This window comes from Leptonotus elevatus, chromosome 1, assembly GCF_054856555.1.
Source record: "Leptonotus elevatus isolate MCC_2025b chromosome 1, RoL_Lele_1.0, whole genome shotgun sequence".
NCBI classification, from domain to species: domain Eukaryota; kingdom Metazoa; phylum Chordata; class Actinopteri; order Syngnathiformes; family Syngnathidae; genus Leptonotus; species Leptonotus elevatus.
Window position 1 is genome coordinate 42,608,889 of NC_141239.1, and position 12,835 is coordinate 42,621,723.

At 39.1% G+C, this 12,835-nt stretch overlaps 1 protein-coding gene across 1 annotated transcript in view; it reads right to left on the bottom strand.

The window, feature by feature from the left end:
* Nucleotides 1–12,835, bottom strand: part of LOC147182289 (SH3 and cysteine-rich domain-containing protein 2-like) — a 28,921-nt gene that overhangs the window by 7,301 nt on the left and 8,785 nt on the right. The window contains exons 2-6 of the mRNA XM_086060030.1: nt 9,009–9,375; nt 6,529–6,623; nt 4,966–5,050; nt 2,564–2,679; nt 1,699–1,768 (exon numbers count right to left, since the gene is read on the bottom strand). Of these exons, the coding sequence (XP_085916156.1) occupies nt 1,699–1,768; nt 2,564–2,679; nt 4,966–5,050; nt 6,529–6,623; nt 9,009–9,375 (733 nt within the window). The remainder of the gene's footprint in view (nt 1–1,698; nt 1,769–2,563; nt 2,680–4,965; nt 5,051–6,528; nt 6,624–9,008; nt 9,376–12,835) is intronic.

Genomic DNA, 12,835 nt, shown 5'->3' on the forward strand with positions numbered 1-12,835 from the left:
CACATGCCAGAAAACTCTGACGTGTATAAACGCATGAATACAAATACTGTACACGCGCATGTACATGTAAATACACAGTAACATTAGCAAATGCATGCATGTCACGTGTAAATATTTGCACGTGGGAGGTGCATGTGACCCCAGGGATTTTTTCCCCCCCGTACTAGACAAAATGTAATTGCACATCCACTACAGTAGGTGGCAGCAGCGCTCTCATTGTCAGAGAATGTGCAAGGAGTGTTAGCATCTCTGCGGAGGCAAGCTTATGGCAATTTTATAGCCAAATTATTCTATTTATAGACACATCGGAGGGTTGGGGGGGATGAAATATTTTCTTCCTCCTTGGGTGGCCTTAAACTAACACGTTAATACATGTTACATGTAATTACAATCATTTAAAATGTTACAAATCCATTCCAACATCCCCAAAACACCATAAATGCCTTTAGTAAAGGAAAATAGCACTATATATATATATATATATATAAAAATAAAAAACAATAAGAAAAAGCAAAGAAATAAAGTGGGTTGATGAAGTGTAATGATTAGTGATGCACCGAATATTCGGTGGTTTCCCAAAATGAAATTAAAGCCGAAAGAATGTGGCCGAAATAGGATGTTGAGGTGACGCAAGCAAAAAAAAACGCTGCAAGCAAGCGTCTGTTTGAATTAAACAGCGAACGCGGGGGTGAGTGTCCGCCTTTTCTTCTCGCTGGCTTTTCACCAGTAAGTCGCAGCAGCTCCCGGGGTCAATGCGCACACCAGAGGAGAGGGGCGTCGCTTGGTGTACAATATTTAAGCGGGTCGAAAAAAGACAGAACTGCCGTGTACTGGAGTACAGGTAAGCCACTCTTTCTCCTGCAGCGCCTTCCCCCTTTTTATTTTTTTTATAAGAGCCACTCGAATGGTTGCACTTTTTCACTGGCATCCCGGTGACCGTGCTAAAAACTTTAGCTAATGCTAGCACTATTCCTATCAACAGTTTTAAAAACGGAAACACTTAACGATATCTTAAGGTGGCGACAGACCTGTACAGGACGCTGTGTGTGACTTTGCAGTCCGTTCCCGAAGCCGATTATCTGGTGCGAACAAATGTATGTATTTATTTTTCAACGTTGGTGAATATGTGAATGTGCGGATTTTAAGTGCGCCGCACCTTGTCCCGCCACACGCATCAGTGCCTGCCTGTGCGAACTACATTGACTATGAAGTGCAATCGCACCGCCAGAAAATACTCAACCCTCATTTGATGTTTAATGTACTATTAGCCAACATGTCTGCGGTGTGGGCACATTTCAATTAATATTGTGCTTTGTTAAAATGCCAGTGCTAAATAAATATTTTATAATAATATTATAATTTTAATTAATTATAATAAATACAATGATAGTAAAAATTGGCATAATTTTTTTTCCCGCCGTTTCGGTTTTCGGCCAAGCATTTTTCATTTTCGGTTTTAGCCCAAAATTTTCATTTCGGTGCATCCCTAGTAATGACTGTACATAATGTCGTCTTAATGTGCTGGATGCGCGCCTTTAAGGTTTATGGCCCCTGAGTGACTTGAGAAGAGGAGTCGGGTTAGGCCATCAGTCTGCGTGTGAGCGCCTAAGGTAAATACATGCATGTAAACACACATTAACATGTGTAAATACATGTCATGCATGTATTCAAGAGACAAACACATTCCAGTGATATTACCTCCCGTTTCCGGAGGGATGTCTTCCTCCATGCTGCATTGTCTCGCCTGCTTCTCCTCACCCGCCTCACCCTTTGATCAACGACAGCATACGTGACATGTTAATTGAGGCCTTTGATGGCACGACATGTGCAAAACTGAAGCGACTCACGCTCACTTATGAGCTTAAAAGATGGACGAGGTGGCAAAGACCAGACCATACGGGCATGAGTTGGGAACAAAAAAATGAAATAAATATATAACTAAATCTAATTGTGTCCCAGACCCCCCCAAGGGAGATGAAAATCCACAACATAAGCCCCGAAGCAGCCTGGTTCCATCCAGTGTGGTTGCTTTTCTAGTAAACGTTTTCGAGGCTGTGCGGTTATAATGGAGCCGTTCCTTAGAACTTCTTTCAACCTGGTTCTAGAACACAGGTCGAGGGGGCCGTAACGTCACTGTGAATTTGTAATTTACATATATATATACATATACATATATATATATATATATATATATATATATATATATATATATATATATATATATATATATATATATATATACATATATACATATATATATATATATATATATACATATATATATATATATATATATATATACATATATATATATATACATATATATATATATATATACATATATATATATATATATATATACATATATATATATATATATATATATATATATATATATATATATATATATATATATATATATATATATATATATATATATATATATATATATATATATATATATATATATATATATATATATATATATATATATATATATATATATATCTCTCAATCACACAGCACACACGGGTGCATTCATGAGTACGGTCGCGGCTCGTACCAAACTGCGCGTGGGCGACTCTGACATGCTGCCGAAACTGGAGCGGCTCATCTGCGCCAGCGAAGTGCCGTAGCGCAAGGCGGCGTAGACCGGGTCCACGCGTGCCCGCACCGCCTCTGAAATCACACACACAATATGTTGGGAATATTATGCCTGCATGTCGACGTGGGGGAAGAATGGGGTAGGGAGTCTAAATTTAGCTGGAGTGACCCACTTAAGCATGTGAGAGAAGAGCCAAAAGTTAAGCAAGCATCAAGACATGACGGCAAATCATCCCACATTTTTATTTATGCGCACATTTCAGTTCCAGGCCCACGTCATGACTGTCTCGTGGTGAAGAATGCTATTTTTCTTTTTTTTTGTGTCAAAAATTGTGTTCTGCTCCCAAATCAGGAGTTTTTATAAGTGAACAAGCTAATTTAGCGAAAAGGTAAAGATTTGGCAGTTGGGACAAGTGGGACAATGTCCCAGCAGATGGCACCATGGTAATAATAAATCAATCAACTTTGGTTCTGAGTAAGGTGTTTCAACAATCCAATTTAGCCAATTTAGCAAATAGCCGAAGATTAGCACTAGCATTAGCAATTTTGCATTGAGGCAAGTGGAATACACTGTCCTACCAAATCTAGCGGAGGGTACCATGGTACCATAACACACTTGAAGTCATAAATAATATTAAAAGCTATGTTTTTTGTTTGTTTTGGTGGGGTGGGGGGTGGGGGGGTTGTTCGACGCAATTTGTCCCTCTCGTTAGTTGCTGCTGAGGAAATGGCATAGAGAACGTAACTGGTGCATTAAATTCTCTTCATAACAAATTAAATATGATTCGTTTGTATATATTGTGTATTAAATATCATACATTAAATATTTAAATACAAATTAAATGATACATGCTATAATAATAATATAATAATATAATAATATTCTATAAATATTTTATTAAAAGTAAATTTGAGGATTTTTATTATTATTGTATTGTAGTATCTAACATATATTGAAGTATTTTTTTGTCAAATTTGAAAAAACGTATTTATTTTAATTATTCATTTTTCTGTGTTCTTTTGTTTTTTGTAGCTCCTAAGGCGCTAATAATTGGGTCCCACTAATTCTGCCTAGCAACAAGCAGCTAGACGCTATAAGGACGTCGCAGATAATGTCAAATAAAAGCTTGACACAGCTTGCAAGAATCCCCAGAGCCTTTTGCTTTTTCTTTGGCTTTTTTTCTAATATTGAACACAGAGAAGGATGGCATCAGTATGAGTCTCAAACGTTTTAGTTCTTTATCTATTTCCATGACTTCCTATGATGTAGGCAAACTTTGGCCCTTATTTGGAGACTAAAAGGAAGTGACAGCACGAAGTGCTAAAGCTTGATTCGGAGCGACATATGAACCCATGTGTTGACCTATCGTACAGTACGGTGGCCTGTTTAAGGACAAGTCAGCTGCTTTTAACGTCATTGTGTACGAATATATGGCATTTGCAGCCAGCTTTGTTGATACTTCGTCTTGATTCGTCTTGTTGCTGCACTTTGAAAACAAACACATAGCTAAACTAGTTTAGCATTAGCATTTACAAATAATAAGCCAGCCAGGCAGAAGGCTCATCCCACGTTTGGTGTGAACGTAGCATAATGGCTCTGCTTTCCAATGTCACATGACCAAACCCCGAAAACAGGTGTGCTTTGATTGGTCATTACCTGAAACCCTCAGGAACTGTGATTTCATTTTCAGGCGACAGCAAGTGGCAAAATGGCCGCCCCATGAGATAGGGAGATTTTTTCTGCTTAATTCATATTCCACAAACACAATATTCATCAGAATGCCGTGCTTTGACTAGTGGGGATGCATAAAACATAATATTGTAAAGACATTTTTTGACTTCCTCCTTAAGATCACAGCGTTATGACCATTTCTCAAACAACATATCTTAATTCACATATTAATAAGACTTAAAAATACAAATTAGTTTTGCACTATTATCCTCCTAATTATTCACATTGATTTTAACTTTATTATTATTATTAATAATGTTATTATTTTACTGCTTTCAATTTTTACATTTGTTTTCCACATGGCTCTATATTTCCTTATTTAAAGCACGTAGCTAAACATCACATTTTTGGATGGGGGAAGGGCATTTTTGTCAATTTCTGATTGGTTAAGGTTATGTATATGAGTATTATTTATCCCTCACATTCATGTTCTTCAACAACTTGACTGTTTAGCCAAACATCAAAAATTGGATACATTTCTACTTACAAATGAATGTGTTCTGCAATTTCATGCTTTTTATCAATTTGATTATTTTGCATGGATGCCTGAAAACCTCTTATCTTCTCATGGAAATTTACCAGGAGATTCAATAATACCAAACAACACACACACACACACACACACTCACCTTGACTGTGCTGGACTTCCTTGACGACGGCCAGTTGTTCAGTGACGAGCATCGGTGAGCTGAAGTTTCGCTTGAAGGCGCCCGACTAATGGAGGAGAACGCAGAGCGTAATGATTTTTGTTCAGCTTCCATTAGAGCCATCTTCAAGGCCACCACGCCGCCATTACGAGAGACTTCAACCGAGTCATTTGAGGAGATTCTATCGAATGGAAAACACACTGGCGCGAAGGAACATCTCATTCGGATGGAGCGGCGACTTTCAACGTGTAGCTTTCTAACACCAGGCTGTCATTTCACACTGAATTAAGCAAATAAGTGTGGCCGCCCCAGCTTGCAAATGAGCCACTCTGTCACATTACGCAGAGAGAACACACTCATGAGGTAATCAAGCATTTTGCTTTTGTTCCCGCCAAGACATTTGAGGTTTCGTACCTGCCACTTGCCGGCCTCCTCATTCTTTTTGGAGATACATGTTGCTCTTAACTCATTCACTGCCATTGACGGCTATAGACGTAAAAAAAAATCATTTGAACTATTTCTATTAGTTCAACATTTTTTTTTCCACTTTTGTTAACAAGAGTATGAAAACCTAGAAAAAATTACATTAAAACAGATATAAAAATGTGTGATTAATCGTGAGTTAACTAGGGAAGTCATGCAATTAATTACGAAAAAATTAATCGCCTGCGCCCCTAATTTTTAATAAACTTTTCTTCTTTTAAAATAAATAAATAATAATAATTGTATTTTTATTTTTTGTTTTAATAATATTTTCTTTCTTTTTTTAAAAAAGAAGAAAAAAGAAAAGATTATTAAAAATTAGGCACGTCAGGCGATAAATCTCGTGACTTCAATAGTTATCAATCACAATTAATATATATTATATCTGTTCTAAATGTACAATAAAAAAGTATAGGTTTTCATACTCTTGTTAACAAAAATGGGAAAAAATATTAAACTAATAGAAAAAGTTCAAATTAATTTTTGATGTCTATAGCCGTCAATGGCAGTGAATGAGTTAAAAAGCGTAAGATGCTAAAATGCTTAGTCCTACATTCTATATTGGACTAAAAGTATTGAGACACACCATTATCGGCACCGCAATCCCTCGGTTCAAAGTCTTTGTCTGATCCAGATATTAGGTTTCCTAAAAGTTGGACAAAAATGAAATAAACTTGAGTACTCGTGGATGTGGAAGCTGATCTACTAACGGCGTCTGCCAAATGGGCAAAAATTGACGTGCACTTCATATTGCATGTTGTGACAAATTAATTGAGCACAAGTAAGATGATTTAACATCAGATGAATTGCGATGGCTGACTTTGGTCTTTAACTGCCAGCCATTTTCAAAACAGAGTTCCCCATATTGGCAGCCATTTTAGAGTATTTTTGACAACATCTTTGAAGCTAATATGTTTTTGCTATAGTGACACATTCAACTATAACAAGGATTTTTTATTTTTTTTTACATGCCATTCATCATTCACTCCATGAACTGTGTCACCTTTTCTCACGATCGTGAAAAACAATTTGTATATGTTGTGTGTGTGTGTTTTGTCGCACCTTCCCGTGACAAGGCTGCTGCGAGAGTTCCGATGTGCACCACAGGTGAGCCGCCAGCTTGCACGTTTTACACCGCAAAGCCTGTTTGGAGTTTCCTATGTAGGGAGTAAGACAGAAATGATTGATGCCTCACGGTTCCATCACAGTGTTAAAAAGCACTCCGACACGACAATCCTCGCCATTTTGAGTGATTTACAAGCATTTTTAAATTTTTTATTTATTTTTTTATTCCCTATCCGATCCCAGTCGTGTCGTAATTATACATGAGCGCTTCTGTAAATTCTCTGACGTGGTGATTAAAGCTGCACGGGGAGGAGGTGAATGCACAAGCCTGCAGGGGAGCCGGATGATCTATCACATAATAATAATGAAGATACAATGCATGCTGGGAAAATAAATTAGAACTCAAGGGAAGAGGTTTGTAGTTGAGAATCCAAGTAGCAAAAATAACCAGCAGAAAACATCAAATAAAAGCACACACACACAGACACATTGTGCTTATCTTAAGTCAAAACGATAACCACAGTGAAGGAAATATTTGATTTCATGCAATTGCGCCTAAAAACAAAGTTAATGTCCCCCTGGGATCGATGGCTGTGTGCAAATGTAACAACATCGCTCACTAAGTAAATAAGAATCACCAAAAATAAGTAAATAACTTACAATTCTGGATGTGGCAATTCAACTACAAAAAAGCTAACATGTAAGCGTGTGATGTAAAGCAACAAATATTCACATGCACAGTAAAGCCCTTTTCACACTGCATTTAGCAGAGAGCGGCGCACCATCGCCAAACCCATTCATTGTGTATGTGGTGAGGGGCAGGGACCACAGAATGGAGAATTGCGCATGAGCGGCATGGAGGACGTCTGCTGCGCTGGCAAGGCGCCTCAAAGTGGAAAATGTTCTATTAAAAATCGGCGGCATCGTGGCATCAGACAAACACCACCAATTGGAGAGGATTGAGGACCTCCTCCTTAAAGTGGAAGTCAACCTTAAACATTTATTGACAATAATATGTTCTATGTGACCTCACTAGTCTAAAGACAACATTCTGATTAATATTACATTTTTGTGATATGAGTTTTTGGCCATCTCAGGGGGCGGCCATTTTGCGAGTTGCTGTCAACTGAAGTTACTGTTGGTCAGGGCTCAGGCAACAGCCAAATCAGAGCTCACCTGTTTTCTAAAGCTGCACTGTGATTGGTTGCTACCTGAGACCTGAGCAACATGGATGTCATCTTCAGTCGACAGTAAGTGGCAAAATGGCCGCCTTCTGCCATATTTAGACTAGTGGGCTGCATAGAACATATTATTGTAAAAAAATTCAAATAAAACAAAAATACAAAATTGGTTGACTACCCCTTTAAAATGAGAAAACTCAGGGCTTTCTTTTGCAACAATGAACAATACATCTTGTCAAGGTGCAGATAAACAGTGGCAAAATCTACTATTTTACTTCCTGGTCGGCTGCCATGTCAACACTTCCAAATATGGGCACGCCAGAAACTGGTAATTTTGCATTGCCTCACGACTCCTTCACACTGAGCAAGTGCAGTGTGAAAAGGGCTTTACTGTCAGCATCTATGGCAAGTGAAGTAAAGCTGTAAATAAGCATCTTTGGAAAATCAGTACCTACAAAATTCAGTAATGTACAGATGTAAATGAATAAATATGCAAGATGGTGGAATATTTAATAAAGTATTTACACATTTAGATCAAAGTGTGTCAAAAGGACATATTATTTTCCACTTTACATAAACTTTCAAAATACTAACAAAATGGTTTACAGTATATTTTGAATATTATACATTTTATTAAATTATCCTTGATTCTCAGAAAGGTTCCAATCCGGATTATTTCTGAAATCCTCTAGTTCAGAGGTGTCCAAACTACGGCCCAGGGGCCATTTGTGGCCCACCATCCTTTTTTGAGTGGCCTGCGGCATATACTAAAAAGGATATTGGTTACTATTACTAATAAATTTGTTTTATATACTGTAGCGCTTTTCTAAATATGCAAATCAATAATTTACAATTAAACAAGTAACAGCATTTCTTTTCATAACACTAGTGAATAAATAAAAATTTTACCAGAAAAAAATGGTTTCATCCACGTTCTGCTCTGTGTCAATGTCCAAATTGCGAAAATATCACACAGGGTCTCACCCCCCCCCCCCTAAAATCTTGTAAAATCCTAACCTAGTTGCCCTATAGAAAGCTGTTCAGGTAGCAGCCCCCCCCCCCAAAAAAAACCAAACATGGTAATAGATCAACATTATGCAATTGCTTGATAAAATACAAAAGTTTGAAAGCGGCCCTTGTATTGATTTTTCTGTATGTGGCCCCAGAGGAAAACGTTTGGACAGCCCTGCTCTAGTTGAATTGACTATGGAAACGTTCTACTCTCTTGCAGCCCTGAAAGTCAGTACGAATGAACAGAGCGTGAGTATAACAGGATGTAAGTAATGGTGGTCTCACCTAGGATCATGTTCTTGCAGAGCTGGCAATTGGTGGGCTTGCGAAAGACGTGATTATGGAATGAGTGCGTGATCTGGGAGGCCTGCGGTGGCTTGGGAGGCAGCGATGGGGACAGTCTGAGCGAGGGCGAGCGCGAGGCGATGGAAGGGTTGGGGCTGACCGACGGCGACAGCGACGGCGAGGGCCGTGAGCCGACGATGGGCGAGCCCGCCGGCATCAGGTCCAGGGGGGGCGGCGAGGGCGACGAAGGGGGCATGGGCTCCGTGATGAACTCCGGGGGGAGGCGGGCATCGCTGTAGGACCGTTGGAAGAAGTTCTCAACGCTCTTGCTGCGCATGAAGGACAGCGAGCGCTTCAGTCTCTGCAACTAAACAAACACACACACACGGACAATCAGGCCAAGGCTGAATCCAATGTAAATATCAGATGGGCATTTTACCAAATTTTGCTGACTCATCATTAGTTCATCATTCGTCAGTTCATCTTTTTTCTTTTTTTTTAAAGCTGAACTAAACTGTAATCGTCAGCCCGTTATTTTATTTTAATCACACTTCCGTCGTCACTTCATCAACATTATTTTAGGAACGACGGACAAAAGTGGGCATTCCGTCCGTCATTTATCAATCGTCAACAAAACGGGCATCCGTCAGTTACGGACTGATACGGACTTGTGTGGTGATGGATGAAATTCCACTTCTGTCAATTCTTAGTCCATTATTATTATTATTTTTTTTAGGTTCTCATCAATCGTCAGCATAACCGGCGTCCGGACAGTTTATTCGTAATGCCCACCTCTAATAAATATGTTATTCCTGTTGTCTGGTAGCTTGAAGTGAACAGAGGAGCTTCATTTAATCAGGACATAGCCTTGTCTAATGGTACTTTTTATCTGTGTGTAAAGTAATTAATAAACAAGTAAAATAAGTAAAATAGTTCACAGCAAAATGGCCAGTGTTAGATTAACATTGAGTAGTGCTAAATCTAACACTAGATACATATAAACACTTTATATGTATCCACACTGTGGATTTATAATGATGAGCTCTCTGAGTATTTATTTTATATGATTATTATAGAGTGGTTCATTATTAGTTACTTTTGTAATCCTCAGCAATATATTTTTGTATTTTTTATTTATTTAACATTGATGTAAACTAAGAAAATATGGAGGGGGGGGGGGTTAATAAGTCTTACTGTCTTACTGTTTGTTTTTTTTTGCTTTGTTTTTATTCTTTTTCATGTTCAAATAAACTCAAACTCAACTCAAACACTGATGAGTGCAAATCCAACACTTTTCAAAGTGTTACTTTCTTGACACTTCACCAGTGTTACTCCAACACTGTATAGTGTTAAAATCTACACTGATAAACACGGAGTAGTGTTGAAAATACTCTACACTAGTGTCAGTGTTAAAAAGGTAGGACAAAAGTGTTTTCACATATCAGCGACGATATATTCAAGTAATTTGTAACAGTGTATTAAAGTAAAACGCTTTTGTGTTCAACTAAACAGTTCATCTAAGTCAAATTATATGTAAGTAAATAAGCAGAGGCCCTGGATTGGCTGTCAACCAGTTCAGGGTGTACCTCGCCTACTGCCCGAAGCCAGCTGGGATAGGCTCCAGCATCCCCCACGACCCTTGTGAGGACTAAGCGGTTAAGAAAATGGATGGATGGATAAGCAGAGGTGGGCGCTTCCGTCATTCGTCAGTTCCCGTCATTGATGACGCCTAACTTTCGGCGAGCGCTTCCGCATTATTGGTGAGTTCTTTATGACGAGAAGCCTCATACAAACGCACAGACTGAGCACCGACCGAAGCAGGTTTACGTGTTTACGAGGCTTCACGTCATGAAACACTCGGCGAAAATGTGGAAGCACGCGTTGAAAACTGACGCTCAAGGAAGCCGAGAACAGAAGCCAACCAGGAACAACCGCGGCGTAAAAACGGACACGTCATTAGTCAAGTATGGAAGCAAATTCATATGAAGTAAGCAAGAAAGTGCCGTTTCAAAAAGTTACTACAAATGCAAATCAATAACTATGAGTATCAAAATGAGTATTTTTATGTAACTCAATATCTAAGTATGTAAGTAAATGGATGATTTTAAAAATAAGAAAGTCCATTTAGATGTGAAAATATTAAAGTACTGTCTTGCAAAAAACAAAAGTAAAAAATTAATGATAAAAATGTCGTTTTGCTGGAGAGCAACCAAACTACGCGCGCACGCACACGCAAGTTTGTTTTACTATCTTTGTGGGGCCATCTCATTGACACAAATGTCATGTCTGGGAAGATCTGGTTTTGGTTGAGGGTCCCGATTGGTACTGAGTGGGTTCCAGCCCTTCCGGGTTGACCAATCCGGGCCCTCAGCCACTTATGCCTGGCCCCAGGTGTGGCTAGTTACCCAATTAGTGTGAGTGTATTTAATTCCCGGGTGGTGATCAGTCGGCGTGGGATCATTGCCGCTTGTCACGGTCACCCCCGGAGTTCTGTCTGTCATTTTGATTTTGTATATTTTCAGTTTGTTGTTTAGTTTGCATTAACCAGTACCCTGGTTAGTGTTTTCTGTAAAATAAAGCACGCCAGTTTCGCACTCCTGCTGTGGTTCTCCTGCCTCCCTGCATTTTGGGTCCTCCACGTCACACGCCGACAGACACCACGCCGCTCCGTGACCACACCGTGACACATAATGCATTTCCTAGCTCCTCCCCCTAACCCCAACCATCAAAAAGGATTGCTATTCCTTACCCTAACCTCAACCATAACCCAATTCAAACCTAAACTCTAAAACAAAGTCTTCAACCTCAAAAAGAGGTCGAAACTTGTGGGGCCCAGCAAAATGGCCCCACATGGACGGGTGGGCCCCACAACTCTGTGAAATCCCGAAATGTTGGCCCCACTATGTAACAAAAAAAAAAAGACCACACACACAAGCCAATAAAGCTGCAGATTTTAGAAGAAAAATCCAATGGGCCTTTCGGGAGGGAATCTGAACAATTTTACAGTTTCATTCTGCTATGATACGAGCACTGCGGGGGAAGAAGAATATGATGAGTCCCAAATAAAATAAAACCTTGAAAAGAAACCGCACGCTCAGCTACAAGCTGTAGACAAAAGTATTGGGACGCAGGGGTTAAATGCGAACTATCAATTTTGTTAGTATTATTAGTTTTAATGACGGCAAATGTTTAGAATGCAGCAATTCAGATTCCATTATCGATACCGCATATTGATCTGATTCCTGATTGATTCTTACTGGTTGAGGGAATGTAAGAATAAGAATGGAAAAAGTTAGAAAGAAACTTTTTTTCTGGCAAAAGAAAATTTTTCTTTTGGTATGTTCAGTCAAAATGCTCTAAAATGGCTGCCATTATGCGAACTGGCAATTTATGAGCTAATTGTCAAAGTTAAAAGTCACATGGCATTTTGTTGATGGCGCTGGGGCCATTGTGATCAAACGGTCCTTATCATCGATCAACAGAGTGTCCCAGGCTCCTAATCTGATAGGAGGCGGTGTGAAGCGGCATCAAAATGCGTGGTGGGTCACGCGTGTTGACAAAAAGCAGCCTCGATTGCCACGCCAGGTCTTGGATGATGGATTCCGTAAACTCACAAGAGAGAAAAGCACCGACAGGTTGCATCGATCCGACAAGATAAGCAGATTGCTTGCACCCTTCCGGGCATTTGGCAATACTTTTTTTTAAAGTTGGTGTAATGGAGTAATTTGTACTAAAAAGTTTTGATTCAATTGAACTATACTAGTCTTTGGGTAACTTCAAAGCATACATTAGCTGAGGTTTCATCATTTATTTTACTTATTAATTTG